The sequence below is a fragment of the Pecten maximus genome, chromosome 2 (genome assembly GCF_902652985.1).
Source record: "Pecten maximus chromosome 2, xPecMax1.1, whole genome shotgun sequence".
Taxonomy (NCBI): Eukaryota; Metazoa; Mollusca; class Bivalvia; order Pectinida; family Pectinidae; genus Pecten; species Pecten maximus.
Genome location: NC_047016.1, coordinates 53,322,815 through 53,339,268, shown reverse-complemented (window position 1 = coordinate 53,339,268; position 16,454 = coordinate 53,322,815). Strand labels below are relative to the sequence as shown.

The following is a 16,454-nucleotide window of genomic DNA, read 5'->3' as shown; positions in this document are numbered from 1 at the left end:
AATGTGTTATACAATTAATGTATCACCAATAAGATGTAATAAATAAATTGATTATGTCATATATAAGAATTTATAAATAAATGGGTTATACCACCAGTAAGATGTAGAAAATAAATGGATTTTACCACACAAGGACGTAATAAATAAATGGGTAAAATCACCACTAAGACGTAATAAATAAATGGGTTGTACCAACAGTAACACGTAATAAATAAATGAGTTATATCACCAGTAAAACGTAATAAATAAATGTATTATACCACCAGTAACACGTAATAAATAAATGGATTATATCACCAGTAAAACGTAATAAATAAATGTGTTATACTACCAGTAACACGTAATAAATAAATGTGTTATATCACCAGTAACACGTAATAAATAAATGTGTTATATCACCAGTAAAACGTAATAAATAAATGTGTTATACCACCAGTAACACGTAATAAATAAATGGGTTATACCACCAGTAAGACGTAATAAATAAATGGGTTATATCACCAGTACCACGTAATAAATAAATGGGTTATATCACCAGTAAGACGTAATAAATAAATGGGTTATACCAACAGTAAGACGTAATAAATAAATTGGTTATACCACAAGTAAGACGAGATAAATAAATGGGTTATATCACCAGTAAGTCGTAATAAATAAATGGGTTATACCACCAGTATGACGAGATAAATAAATGGGTTATATCACCAGTTAGACGTAATAAGTAAATGGGTTATACCACCAGTAAGTCGTAATAAGTAAATGGGTTATATCACCAGTAAGACGTAATAAATAAATGGGTTATACCAACAGTAAGACGTAATAAATCAATGGGTTATACCACTAGTAACACATAATGAATTAATGGGTTATACCACCAGTAACACGTAATAAATAAATGGGTTATATCACCAGTAACACGTAATAAGTAAATGTGTTATACCACCATTAAGACGTTATAAGTAAATGGGTTTTTACCACCAGTAAGACGTAATGAATAAATGGGTTATACCACCAGTATGACGAGATAAATAAATGGGTTATATCACCAGTAAGACGTAATAAATAAATGGGTTATACCACCAGTAAGACGTAATAAATAAATGGGTTATATCACCAGTACCACGTAATAAATAAATGGGTTATACCACCAGTAAGACGTAATAAATAAATAGGTTATATCACCAGTAAGACGTAATAAATAAATGGGTTATACCACCAGTAAGACGTAATAAATAAATAGGTTATACCACCAGTAAGACGTAATAAATAAATGGGTTATACCCCAGTAAGACGTAATAAATAAATGGGTTATACCACAAGTAAGACGTAATGAATAAATGGGTTATACCACCAGTAAGACGTAATAAATTAATGGGTTATACCACAAGTAAGACGTAATAAATAAATGGGTTATACCACCAGTAACACGTAATAAATAAATGGGTTATACCACAAATAAGACGTAATGAATAAATGGGTTATACCACCAGCAAGACGTAATAAATAAAAAGGTTGTATCACCAGTAAGATGTAGTAAAATTAGACGTAATAAATAAATGGGTTATACCACTAGTAAGAAGTAATAAATAAATGGGTTATACCACCAGTAAGACGTAATACATAAATGGGTTATACCACCAGTAAGACGTGATAAATAAATGGGTTATACCACAAGTAAGACGTAATAAATAAATGGGTTATACCACCAGTAAGACGTAATAAATAAATGGGTTATACCACTAGTAAGACGTAATAAATAAATGGGTTATACCACCAGTAAGACGTGATAAATAAATGGGTTATACCACCAGTAAGACGTTATAAATAAATGGGTTATACCACCAGTAAGACGTAATGAATAAATGGGTTATACCACCAGTAAGACGTAATAAATAAATGGGTTATACCACCAGTAAGACGTAATAAATAAATGGGTTATACCACAAGTAAGACGTAATAAATAAATGGGTTATACCACCAGTAAGACGTAATAAATAAATGGGTTATACCACCAGTAAGACGTAATAAATAAATGGGTTATACCCCAGTAAGACGTAATAAATAAATGGGTTATACCACAAGTAAGACGTAATGAATAAATGGGTTATACCACCAGTAAGACGTAATAAATTAATGGGTTATACCACAAGTAAGACGTAATAAATAAATGGGTTATACCACCAGTAACACGTAATAAATAAATGGGTTATACCACAAATAAGACGTAATGAATAAATGGGTTATACCACCAGTAAGACGTAATAAATAAAAAGGTTGTATCACCAGTAAGACGTAGTAAAATTAGACGTAATAAATAAATGGGTTATACCACCAGTAAGACGTAATAAATTAATGGGTTATACCACCAGTAAGACGTGATAAATAAATGGGTTATACCACAAGTAAGACGTAATAAATGAATGGGTTATACCACCAGTAAGACGTAATAAATGAATGGGTTATATCACCAGTAAGACGTAATAAATTAATGGGTTATACCACCAGTAAGACGTGATAAATAAATGGGTTATACCACAAGTAAGACGTAATAAATGAATGGGTTATACCACCAGTAAGACGTAATAAATGAATGGGTTATACCACCAGTAAGACGTAATAAATGAATGGGTTATACCACCAGTAATACGTAGAAAATAAATAGATTTTATCACCAGTAACACGTAATGAATTCATGGGTTATACCACCAGTAACACGTAATGATTTAATTGGTTATAACACCAGAAACACGTAATGAATAAATGGGTTATATCACCAGTGATATATCACTGACTTATCCGTATTCATACTACCACATACGACCATATAATTTAACGGATATATCTCCCGCCTCACATAAACACATACATACGCATTCCTCCTGATGATTTTATTATCGACCTCTCCGTTTAGATAATACAGTACACATCTACCAGACGAAGCTATTGTCACACTAATATCTGACGACATACTTTTAAATCACTTATCAATAATCACATGACACCGAGTATCAGGACAATTTCCATTAATAAGTTGATTGAAAGCTTTAAAAAAAAAATTGGATGTCATTACATTGTTGTCGTGTTTCTCCGCAATAAAGTTACGAAGTTTACATACCCTCCTACATTGATACGATTTCTTGTTTCACTTTCAATTTCCCGGAAAGCGTGTTTTTTAACAACTGTATTACTTTGCCGTTCTTTTATTTATTGTTTATTTACTTACTTTTTGTTGTTTGTATATATTTGTTTCGTTTCTTTAAACAAATAGCCCATAATTTAATTAACTTGTCAAATAACATAACCATGAACAGCTATTAGTATACCTGTCATGTAACAATGGGACTTTATTGTACGGACTGATGCAGTGTATTTTTTGTCACGTCGTTAATTACGGACGACCGACATAAAGTTCGGGACTTGTTGAAAGGTAGTGTTTTTCCCTAGGTTTTTTGTTCACTTTTTTTCCCATAGGACATGGGTGTGTGCTGTCGTCCGAAATGTTTACCTGGATAAGGCAGATCGAGTCAACTAGATACAGGCCCAATTATCGGACTCGTCATTAATGCTAGGGGCTTCAGGTGGGGTTTCCAAGAGAAAATTAAGAAAATGCAACAAAGCTACATAAATCTTACAAAAATGAATAAATAAATGATTAAACTAATAAATGAATAAAAAACAAATTAATACCGAATAAAATTTTAATGTTTGACAAAACTTAACTGATATTTTGAGTTGCATATTTCATCAATGTATACTTTAAGTGCAACTTTCGCTCTTTATTTTACATTTGTTGATTTTGGATGATTTGCTGGGATTTTGTGTCCATATGACAACTAAAATGTAAAGTGAAGAGCGATATATCTGAATGGTCATGTCTATCCATATTTAGTTAAAATGTGGATCTTAAGACATTGTTTTTACTACTGTAATACGTTATTTTCTTAAAAATTAATTGTTAAGACGTAGTTAAACCACACGGTTACGTATACTTTTATATTTTAAGAAATATCTCATTAGTCTTGTAACAGTAAACCATGCTTAATGGCGATATTATTTGAAGATATTTCTTTAAAATGTCAACATTATAAGGAAACGATTTCGAAAATGTGGAAAATTGGGCGACCTAAGGGCTCTTCACTATCGCCTCTTAATATATAGCATAACATATGCAAATCATTTATTTGCCATACTATGAATGATATTTGGGTTGACATGTACTTAAAATATCTTTGTCTAAGAAGGTGTGATTATGTAATACTTGAATTTCAAGTTATATGGTGTTTTTTTTCAATTTCTGTAATAAATATGCATACAACGGTAATGCACGGACAATATTCGCTAAACATCTAACGCCACAAAATATCTTAAAAGCTGTCTTGCCCTGTTGACAATTCACGAATAAGTCACTTTATCATTGATCTCTATCGAAAATATTGCATTTGCTTAGAAAGTAATACCGAGAAACCAACGACTTTATACATGTACAACATCAATATTTAAGTAATGATCGTAGTCATCAAAATGTGTGTACCTACATGTATGTATTTGTGTATTACGTCAGCAATATATGTGTACTTCATCGTTATATTTACTAACCATTACTGCCATGAAGCAGGTGTTGTGTCAAGGTGATAAGACAGTTACCACATACACTGTACTATAATTTATGTATGTAATAAATGTATTTTTGGTAAGTGATTAAGGAGGAGTTACGTAAAAAGTTTGATATTTTGAGCGAGACATACGTAATATAAATGACCACGATTGATCCTCTGACACATTTTCAGAATATATTAGCTGGTATTCACCTATCCATAGCTTTGATTGAACACATTCATCAAAAGGTGACAAAATTATATTGTAATTGATATTTACTTCAGATAAAACTTGCCCGGTGACTAATTCATAGATAGTTTACTGTTTTTGATGACTACAAACCAGGAAGTTGATAGCGAACACAGATGTAATGATACACCGTTCAAATATATTACTAATATACCTGTGCACTGAACATATATAAATCTGCATGCATCATTGACAGGTGAAGGTTGATCATGGCTATGGGAAGAAAAGCACCGGGGAATAGTTCATCATCTGTACGTTGTTTTGTGCGATTTGAAAGTCGGCGTGGACAATGTCACTACCGTGGTCCTAATTTTTGAGAGCATAGCATAAATTAAAGCATATCATCGTGTTTTACTTTTTTTTTCTTTTAGTAACACTTCAACCTCATTTTAACATAACAGTAGTTGTGTCCGTTACTGGTTTTTTGTTGTTGTTTTTTGTTGTTGTTTTTTTGTTGTTGTTGTTTTTGTTTTAATGTTTTTTTTGTTTTTTTTTTATTTCATTTTAATTTGTATACAACACAAACAATAAGGTGCAGGTTGATCCCATTTTATTCGAAATCCTCAGAATATCTACTCAATACCATATACCATATTAATAGATATGTTCGTTAGGAAGCGCAGGTGTATATGGTTTATTTAATACACGTTTTACAGAACACGCAACGTAGAAATGAAGTGTTGTTTTTTTGTATTATAATTGATTGTGAGAAAAATATCCTATTCAACTACAACACGCCAGACTTACATTCTAATCAACCTACCTGTCAAAGAGGACAGACGTACATTGTTAATGAACGAACAATACTTAATTATTGTAGAGGGCGTCTCGCATGAAACACTATATTCGTTCTGGCTGATTTACATAACTGTCTATTACAACACATCTCGGAGACACAGAATCAAGCTAATTAGCATAGACAAGATGTGATCCTTAAGTGTAAGTTTGTAGTGAAAAGATTAATTGTCCTTTCGTATTTGCATATTTCCGTCTATGTGAGAGCGTAACATACATATCACGTCATGACTCGTGTTGAATATATCACATTTATTCAACATCTACATCACGAAATAGACAAACATGTGTTGTGGAGTTAAACAAATCTTACTTTATTGATATCTTAGTCGTTGGAGTCAAAATAAATGTTCAAAAAGTTAATTCGATGTAATTGAATAACGCTTGAACTATTACCCCTAGGATAGTTCATAGCAAAATAATGTATTAACCTGTTTTCTTTGATAAACTATGTTATGTGTAACGGAAAAGACTTTCTTACTCAGTATATTAAATGGAAATGAGATTGTTTACGTTAAATACCGTTAAGTACCGTCTAATTGGTTAGGAAATAATAAGTCGACAGAAAATAATTGGCAATATCTCCTTCACTACAATTATGACAGTGAAAATTTAAAAAAAGTAATGTGTCTTTTAATCCATGTATTTGTTATTCTGAAAACTGTACAGATATTTTCACTAGGAAATCGAAGATCTTAAGTCTTCAAGTTTTAAATACCTTCACATATTTATGTTAACCACCTAGTAAACCTGCACATATTGATGTTAACCACCTAATAAACCTGCACATATCTTTTTAACCACCTAGTAAACCTGCACATATCTATGTTAACCACCTAATAAACCTGCACATATCTATGTTAACCACCTAATAAACCTGCACATATCTATGTTAACCACCTAATACACCTGCACGTATCTATGTTTACCACCGAATTACCATGTACATAGTATGTTTACAACCCAATAAACATGTACACATTCTGTGTGGACGAGAAAGTATATTTATATCTTAAGCCACACGAACTTGAACCATTACAGCTGATTGAAATTCATCTGGTATTTTCCATTCTACATTTGAATTTTAAAAACATGTTGATTGTGATGTCGCCTGTCCTGCAGAATAATTCAAAATAATGCATATGAATACACTTGTTGAGATGTATCTAACAGTAAAAGAAATGGCAAATTAACTTAGTAGTTCCTTTTTTGAAGGACATTTTGAAAATAAATTATTTTCAAATTTTATATTACTGCTGAATTTTCTAATAAAAATAGACATTTAAGCCAATGAAGGGAGATATTTATATTTAGTTTTTGTACATTTGGTTTATATAAGATAAAAGAAAACGGAAGGAATACGGAGGAATTTTATTTCAAACTGTTTATATTTGAACAACATTATAAAAAACACATGGTATGCTTTTAATGCTTTTCTGATGGAAGCAAAATGATCATTATGATTGTTCAGTATTCCGCAAGAAATAAACTTACGTTTGTTCGAATTTAAAACTGCACAGGGAACTAAATACAAATATGTAGATGATAAACATACTAAATACTGACTCAGAAATAATAATAATAATAAAAAAAAAGTAAAACAATGCAATGCAACAATAGCTCTTATGATGTTGAATGCAATTGTTATATAACAGAAAGCAACGGCATACATATATACTAGTTAAACATAAAAGGGGTGATCTTCGTGGATCCATTATCCGTGATGTAGGATCTGTGGAAAAGTTTTTGGTTTGTTTTTGTTTGACGTCCTATTAACAGCCAGGGTCATTTAAGGACGTGCCAGGTTTTGGAGGTGGAGGAAAACCGGAGTACTCGGAGAAAAAACACCGGCCTACGGTCAGTTTCTGGCAACTGCCCCACGTAGGTTTCGAACTCGCAACCAAGAGGTGGAGGGCTAGTGTTAAAGTGTCGGGACACCTTAACCACTTGGCCATCGCGGCCCCCCAAACAACAAGCTGACTCTGGTCATGGTGAACTTATTATAGATGTAGTAGGAAATAAACGCTAGGATGAAATGTCAGATACAATAAGAACAAGCTACACTCAAAATATTCTAAGTAAAATTTCTAGCTTATTTAAAGTAGCAAATTAATGATTTTTATGAACAATCAGCAAAAATGCAATATATATGGCATACTATTTCTCATCAAATAGATAGATTATTAAATATTTTATCTATACTTCAATCATGTTTCCTTTTACGTTGTATACACCTTGCTAACACAGGTGATTCAGACGTTTCTATAAATAACATCACATCACCACAGCCTACCACAGGATCCTTTCGAGTGACATCTGTCTCACTACACTATGTACAAGGAGCCCGTGTAACGCTGTGAGAAGGACTAGATCATTCTAATTTCGGTGAGTACGACACCTTCAATTCCATTAAATATCTTTCTGGAGTTTATTTGAAAAGTATTTCAAGCTAAGCAAATTACTTATACGAGTATTGATAGCGGTACTGTTGTTTGGTTTGAAGTTATATTTTGAAATTCGTTACGTGTTCCAGATAACAGCAACACTTCCACCACACCGCTAAAAACTAAAAACCTCTTCCCGCTCCATTGCGTGTTCGAATGAAATACCTTTTAACATGTATATAAATTTAAGTATGTCAAAGTTTGATATCGTTTCTGTGGCTGAAATACAATAATGTAAAACTTCAATAGGTAAATTTATCACTGCCTGAAAAATGAACAATTGAAGAGTTTTATCAATTTTGAAAGGTGATTTCAGAATAGTTTCTTAACTTAAAATATCATTTCATAATGTAAGTGGGTTTTTTTTCGCAGTATTTCGATGAAAAGGGTCCCTGAACTGGTCTGTCATTGTTTCCATTGTGATTTCACAACACAGGCTAGTCCGCAATTTAATGATTAATTGGTGACGGCACCAAATTGAGAGTATTTATATAGTTAGTTGATTATTTATTCTAGTTAAGGTGTATTCGTTATGAGGCTTTTTCTCTCTATCGAGTTTTCCGAATTCCATTTTAAGTTGAAAGCGATATGTTTAAGTATTCCTGATATTTTGATAACCATATTAATGATAAGATAACCCAAAGTTTAAAATAATGTAGGAACGCAAAAAGAAGCCTTATATCAGTGCAAATTTAGTGTTGGGGATCTTTCTCCTGTCATCTCCATGAAGACATCGGTATGTCTGCAATACTGTTAATGAATTCAATTTTAATTTCCAATTATTACGTTTCAAATAATTTGGTAGATACCAACATCATTGCATTATCTACTTGCGGTGTTTACGTGTCCATATTGATTGGCACTATATCCGTGGCAGAGGTCTACTATTGACCGCAAAAATTAACATCACAAGATGTCGAGAGATGCATGGTGATAAAGGCCATGGGGAAAATGTATATTCGACATAATTTTATCAGTTGAAAATATTCCATTTCATTATGCACTTTGAAGTCAGACGTGTCTGACGCTTGGTCATATGCCTAATGGCTCTACCACCCGAACACTCACTTAATAATGTGACTGAGCCCGTATTTGACCTACACATGAATGGTGGTTGTCGTCCCTGAAGAAGAAGACGCTTACTTGATCGAAGCACCTGGTCTATTTAACCGGATACTTATCCAAGAGTCTCCACGCAAAACCATATTTAAGTTTTTATACTGCACTCATTTTACCATTGTTTTTTGTTCGAATTATGGTTTCATCATTATGTCGGTATTATTTGTTGCTTTCCTATCACTGGTCCCATTGCCGTTATTTGACCTAGATCTACAACAATGGTGTTGTGACAGGAAAAAAGTGATAAATACGCTTTAGGACCCCTTGTTTTACTTTTGTAGTGCTGCCCATGGTTTACACGTGAATAACTTCTGTTTACTTTCAATCACACAATTTTATGTTATTGTTTTATACACTAGCAAGTTGTTAGATGGTTCTTATAGATAGGTTTTGTTAAATCTTTTACTTACACAGTCGACCAATACTAGTTTTAGTGATGTATGACACTTGATTGAAATGATTTTCCATATTTCAGAGTTAAGCCACCCCCTGTCATCGGGATTGTACCTTTGAGAATAACGATGAAGTTGCCTGTGGCCATTCTACTGCTGGCTTTTATTATTCAAGGTAGGGATGTGTTTGAATTTGTGTCTCCATTCTATCTTAAATATTTACTTTTGATGATACTGAAACTTTTTAAATTTTCCTCAAAAATAAATAACAAAGAATTCATAGATTTCAGTTTCTATTTCTCCAGCGGAAGGAAGCTTGTGCAAGCGACGTGGGTGTTTCTGTAAGGAAAATGGGATTCCCAATGGCAAAAACTGTGAATGTCCTTCTGGTTTCCATGGATACGATTGTGGACTAAAAACACGTGAGTTAATTTACAAACATAACGTATGTTGTAATTGGTATTGTATTTCATCTAATGTCGTGTTTCTGTATTATTGTTAATCGTTCATACAATACATTTCCAAACAGCCAGTTAATATATATTGGCCAGCAATCAATCGATGTATTTACTCATCATTTAGTTGATGAAAATTGTTTGATTGAATCTTTTATCTATTTATTTTTTTGTTTTATCTTTTCATTATTATTATTTATTATTATTATTTTTTATTGTTTTTATTTTCTGTACAATATCTATGTTTGTCAATTTGTATTACAGGTAACTTATGTCCCACAAATATCTGTAAAAATGGCGGAGTGTGCTTTGACATGGGAAAGTGTTACTGCCACGGCGACTTTTACGGTGACCACTGTGAATACTCCATGGGTAAGACCCCTTGTATGATGTGTAAATTTGATTGAAATCATGTTCATTTCCTATTTTGTCCTGTTAGAATACTAGTTGGCTTCCATTTTAATGGCAACGTTGAATTCGTTAGATACATATGTAAGACTATACAAAGTTGAGCTAAATATGGATATTTTGATTAAGTCTGTGATAAACTGAATTCGCATTAAGCATGCTTGTATGAGAAAATTTTTTATTGTATTTTAGTAGCTTTTATAAATGAAGTCTTCATTATATTCATTGTTTTATTAATATCACTATGTTTTGTTTTAGTTTTCATGTTGTACCTAACGTCATAAGTGTACACAAAGATGATTTTGTGTTACTTTTTGTGTATACAAAAATATATCGCGATATTGAGTCGTTATGGAGCCAGCATAGAAACAACCGAAGGCTATATTCGGAATACATTGTTTTCTCACCCCTCTATACTAATATTTATCGGAGCTAAATTTCTCTTCAATTTCGGATGTTTTGATGACAACTTGAATAAAAAAAATTATTTGAATTTAACAAATCTACGAAAAATGGGTTCTTTTATTATCTTTTTATAATTTTTTTTCCCTGTGGCTTATATTGTCAAATCAAAGATTTAAAAATATATGTCGTTATCCTCATGTAAGACATATGTTTATTAGCACTCTTACGAAACGTATTTAGATAATGATCAACGTATGTTTTTGAAACTCTCCAACAAATACAAGGTATAAGGCAAATTTGACCAGGTACACTGAAAGGTGGTGCGTTTTCGGCTTCAGCATAAAATATTATTTCATTTTGCTCATCTTGAGTATTTCGACCAAGCTGTAAAGATGATTTTTTTTCAAATAGCCTGCATCCCTTTCAGAGCCCCTGAACTGTGGGATGGACAGCATGCAAGTGGGGTTTGCTATGGAACAGAACAAATACAGGGACGAAAAGCCAGATATATTCGCTATACCCAACACGGCTTGTAAATTTAGACCTGCGTACGAAAATAAGAAACATACCATTTACATGCTCGAGGTCAATCTAACAACTACAAGAACTGTCCCGTGCATGGACGTCATCACGGAAACAAGACATGTAAGTAATTTGTCATATAGGTGAATCCCTATAGTGTAATATGGCCATAATTAATTGCACGTCAACATTACATAATGTATTTTGTATTGTTAAATGCATGTCAAATCATGAGCGTTTTCATTTTATGCTGTCAGAAAGATAAATCATACATATAATAAATGGTATTATGTAATACAACATTAAAAGGATACAACAAGCATGTGGAGAGCAGGCTGATATATAAATAAAGGAACTAATTCACTTGATGTCGAATATTGAGTCTACGAACAAATCACACATTTCGGCTTGATATAAACGTAGGCGATACCGAAACCTAAAAGTTCCATGTCAAGAAAGAAAGACACTTTAGGATAAAGAATTACACCGGTAGTGAAAAATGAACCATGTCGCCGCCGACATACCGAAATGCTCTTCAAACAAGTGTTTATTATTTTCAAATTCAATTAAAATGTGTCGTACATTATAATAGACCTGATGTGTATTCATAAGTTCGAGTCATCAGAACTTACAATACTTTTTATCATTTTTCTAAAGGGCGATATGACTACATACACTATTGATGCGCATGTGCGAAACTACGAAGGTCTTGAGTCACCTAATGATTGGACAACAACCTTTGAATGTACCTACACTTCAATGTAAGTAGACTGTACATTTGTATATAACGATTGCACAGATGGTCAGCATACGGGAGGCCCGTCGTCTGCTATCCGGAGCAATTAGGATGAAGTGTCTTGCCCAACGACAAAACTACAATAACACAGTCAGGTCCATTTCTCAGCTCCCCGAGATACACCTACCGACAATGGTAGGGAGAAGCTAACCAAGCATTTCTGATTACGTGGCAAGATTCCCTAACCCCATTTTATCCAAATGGTATCCATTCTTAAAATGCAGACACATTGACTGAACGAGAGACATGATAGGAAAATACAGATGAGAATATTATATACCATTTAGAATATACAGGTTGATGTACTAGTCATATCATTGAAATAGTTTGTTTTATTCCAAATCCAATCATAATTCATTCAAATAATGTGTTATTCTCACAAATCAGTGTAGGTATTCTAGTCATAATCTTTCCATGGATTATTGATTTGCAGAGGAACAGCAACCCAACGGGATGTCACTGCGGAAGCCTCGGACGTCTTGTTTGCATTTACAAGTATCAACAACTCACTCGTGGACAACATTGGACCACACGAACCCTTCAATATTGTCTTCTTCCTAAGACCCAACTCTAGTATGTACACATTCCAATACACTTTATATTTGATCTAATGTGATAAAGATACACAGCTTGGATTAATGTAAACATATTTACCTGTAGATGATAATACTAATATTACAATAACCATACTTTCTTTCCTTTTTTAGCTTACGCCAATCTGTGGCTGAATAAACTTGTGGTATACAACCAACTTAGTAACACAAAAATGTTTACGCTGATTGAACGCGGGTAAGTTGGTATAAAAAGCTTATACATATTGAATTTGTGAAGACAAAATATAAAACCAATTCAATTTAAGTAGCTTTTAAGGAAGAGTAAATATCATTTTCTTCATCAACGAAATCAGCAATTATATCTTAGGTTCAATCCAGACAATTGCAACTTTTTAAATATAAGATCGTACCCGTTGATTTCAGACCAGATTCTAATATGATATAGAAATTCTGAATCCTTAAAATATCATCAATGAAGATAAAATATGTGTTATCATAATAACCATTATCAGTTTATTTCAGTCATCAGTCATATTCAACAAAGAATTTTTGCAAATGCTGAGTTTTGTTTACATTGTAGACGGAGCGACTACATGTCGAAAAGAATGAAGCTTTACAGAGAAGAAGGCCAGATTCCATTTTCATTTGAGGTTGCTGAAAATGTGACGGTGCCAGCGGTCCAAGTGAAAGTTAGCGGGCTGAGAGAGAAAGCATCCATCTATGTAGACTATGAAATCCAGGTCTGCAGCACCTTCGTCTGTCCTAGTACGGTAAGTTAAGGCAGTGTTATACAGTATTAGGTCTGCAGCACCTTCGTCTGTCCTAGTACGGTAAGTTAAGACAGTGTTATACAGTATTAGGTCTGCAGCACCTTCGTCTGTCCTAGTACGGTAAGTTAAGACAGTGTTATACAGTATTAGGTCTGCAGCACCTTCGTCTGTCCTAGTACGGTAAGTTAAGACAGTGTTATATAGTATTAGGTCTGCAGCACCTTCGTCTGTCCTAGTACGGTAAGTTAAGGCAGTGTTATATAGTATTAGGTCTGCAGCACCTTCGTCTGTCCTAGTACGGTAAGTTAAGACAGTGTTATATAGTATTAGGTCTGCAGCACCTTCGTCTGTCCTAGTACGGTAAGTTAAGGCAGTGTTATATAGTATTAGGTCTGCAGCACCTTCGTCTGTCCTAGTACGGTAAGTTAAGGCAGTGTTATATAGTATTAGGTCTGCAGCACCTTCGTCTGTCCTAGTACGGTAAGTTAAGGCAGTATTATATAGTATTAGGTCGGCAGCACTTTCGTCTGCCACATTAGGGTAAGTTAAGACAGCAATGTAAATAATTAGGTCTGCACCACCTACATCGGTCCTAATACTATAGGTTGAGGTAGCATCTTATAGTATTTAGTTCGCTGCACCTTCGTTTGCCTTAATACCGTAAGTTAAGATAGCAATGCATTTCCTTAGGTCTGCAGCACCCATGCATGTTCTTTTACGATACGTTAAGACAGGAATGTATTAGGTCTTTAGCACCTTCATTTGTCCTAATGCGGTAAGTTTAAATAACAATGTATAGTATTGGGTTTTCAGCACCTTCGTTTGTGCTAATAGGGTAAGCTAAGACAACAATCTTTAGTATTAGTTCTTCAGCACCTTCATTTGTCCTAATATGGTAAGTTTAGATAACAATGTATAGTATTAGGTTTCAGCACATTCGTTTGTCTAATACGGTAAGTTAAGGAAACAATGTATATTATAAGGTCCACAAATGTTAGATTGATCAAATATACATGGTAAAATCATAGATAACATTATTCAAATCCTAATACCAAATTCGTAATCAAACTCCTTCGTAATACACTTTTAACGACTTGATCTGATATGTATTGTTGACATAAGTAAGGTACTAATAAATGTTTTTTCTCTTTCAGGCGGATGCATTTGGTGGACAAACAGCATCAGGGATATTCAATATGCATCAGCATATGGGCAAATAATTCACTTCCACTATTAATAGACTTGCGTGAATATGAACAGATGGCTGAAATGATTTTTTTTCTAATGTTCTGAGGTCGTTTTCTTTTCCATATAAATAACATATTTTATTATATTGTTCAGTTTGTATTTATTTGACGGCAAATGTGAAATTTCCTTTGAGAATATATTCGACCTTCATAGGCAAAATTTCCAAGGATCATAAAATCATACTTTTACAAGTTTAAAGCATTTTCGTGATAGCAGCTACATTTATTGTTCACCGTTCAAAGAGAGTGATTCGATATATTGCCCAATAAACAGTAAACGTAATATATTTTAGAACTGAGAAAATGAATGATAATGATGATTTAAAAAAAGAAATATAACAAATAGAAACATATAAATTCTGCATGCAAAGCAAACTCGGGATTCTAACTGAAATTGGTAAGCGAGGGTAAACTAAAAAAAACAGGGAATCTGGAAGGTTAGTCTCTGCTTCACCGAAGTCATCCGCAATTATAACATAATTCAAATGCAGGTGATGTCATATCCTCAAAATGAGTACATGGGAAGTGTAAAAAGAAAGCTCATATTAAGTTCCGCTGATTTGATCAGTCAAGACACTCAAATTACAAGTTTTCTTGTTGATGGCATAGACATACAAACCACTGATATCATCGATCGTTTACGAATATCGAACATCACGTCTGCAGTTACCATAGCAATGATGAAAAGTTGTTACATTGTGTTCCGAAATATAACAAAGAATGTTATTAACTAAAAACGATACATGCAATGGTTTTGAATGATAAATTATATTTTAACATGTACATCATAACATGTGTAAGCATAAACATGTATAAAGAATTATGGACACAATGGAATAAAATCTCCAAACTAAAGGTTAATACTGTTGTTTTGTATTTTACAGTTTTCATTGGTTTCAACATTTGATAAAACAGCTGCTGAAAATATAATTGTTTTAATGTTTTGCGAATCCTCCAATAAGCCCATGAATAAGATCATTATCGTTGTGCTTGTGGTTTTATTGCGATCACGATTTGGGAAATATAGAGTATAATAGCCTCGTTGTATAAAAACATAAGTATAGAGAAACGAAAGCCAATTATGTAAATCAGATACAATCTTAGGCGAAACATATCACGCACATAGATTTAAATGTGAATATAGAATATGTCATTTAGCATCCTCGTTAATCAAACGTTTGTCACGCGTGCTTTATTAACGCTTAAGGATAGGTTGACAGCAGTGACGGAACTTTCCCTAAGACACTTGGTTTAAAGAGATAAGTTCTATCTAAAGTTTATCAGAATCAACTATGAGTATGTTTTAACAAGACGAAATTGCAGAAAAAAATATATCGAAGCTACTTAGAATTAATGAAATAAAACTCAAACATAAAAATATTAACAAGAATTATTGGTTGATGGATCCTTTCACTGAGCCATGGTTTTCACTTTAATTAATGAAACCAATCTCTCGAATAACTGTCATTAACATAAATCTGAAAAATCTGACTAAATTTGGTTATGGTCTAACACATGACGTCAGTGTGTATCCAATGCAAAACATCACAGTATTAAGCTAATGTCATAATACTACGATGACAATGTACGTGAATGTACCATCCTACGTCTGGCGTCTTTATAGTATAGAGGACATTAGCTGGGCGAAATCACCCATCCATATCAAAGATATGTGGTTATGTGAATGGCGTCATGTATGCTA

At 33.1% G+C, this 16,454-nt stretch overlaps 1 protein-coding gene across 1 annotated transcript; it reads left to right on the top strand.

Moving 5' to 3' along the window:
- Positions 1-7,911: 7,911 nt before the first annotated feature.
- Positions 7,912-15,613, top strand: LOC117322492 (gigasin-2-like). Its single transcript, XM_033877434.1, has 10 exons — positions 7,912-8,025; positions 9,679-9,770; positions 9,901-10,017; positions 10,315-10,422; positions 11,291-11,508; positions 12,043-12,146; positions 12,615-12,754; positions 12,889-12,970; positions 13,316-13,505; positions 14,660-15,613. Exons 2-10 carry the CDS (start codon positions 9,725-9,727, stop codon positions 14,723-14,725), a joined length of 1,071 nt encoding a protein of 356 aa, XP_033733325.1. The 5' UTR covers positions 7,912-8,025; positions 9,679-9,724; the 3' UTR covers positions 14,726-15,613.
- The last annotated feature ends 841 nt before the right edge of the window (positions 15,614-16,454 follow it).

What these genes read in the sequence shown, in the direction of transcription:
- LOC117322492 (XM_033877434.1), top strand. Translation starts at nt 9,725, where the DNA reads ATGAAGTTGCCTGTGGCCATTCTACTGCTGGCTTTTATTATTCAAG. An exon ending in CGATTGTGGACTAAAAACAC is followed by an intron (nt 10,018 to 10,314) that starts GTGAGTTAATTT and finishes TTTGTATTACAG; the next exon opens with GTAACTTATGTCCCACAAAT. An exon ending in TTTACGCTGATTGAACGCGG is followed by an intron (nt 12,971 to 13,315) that starts GTAAGTTGGTAT and finishes TTTACATTGTAG; the next exon opens with ACGGAGCGACTACATGTCGA.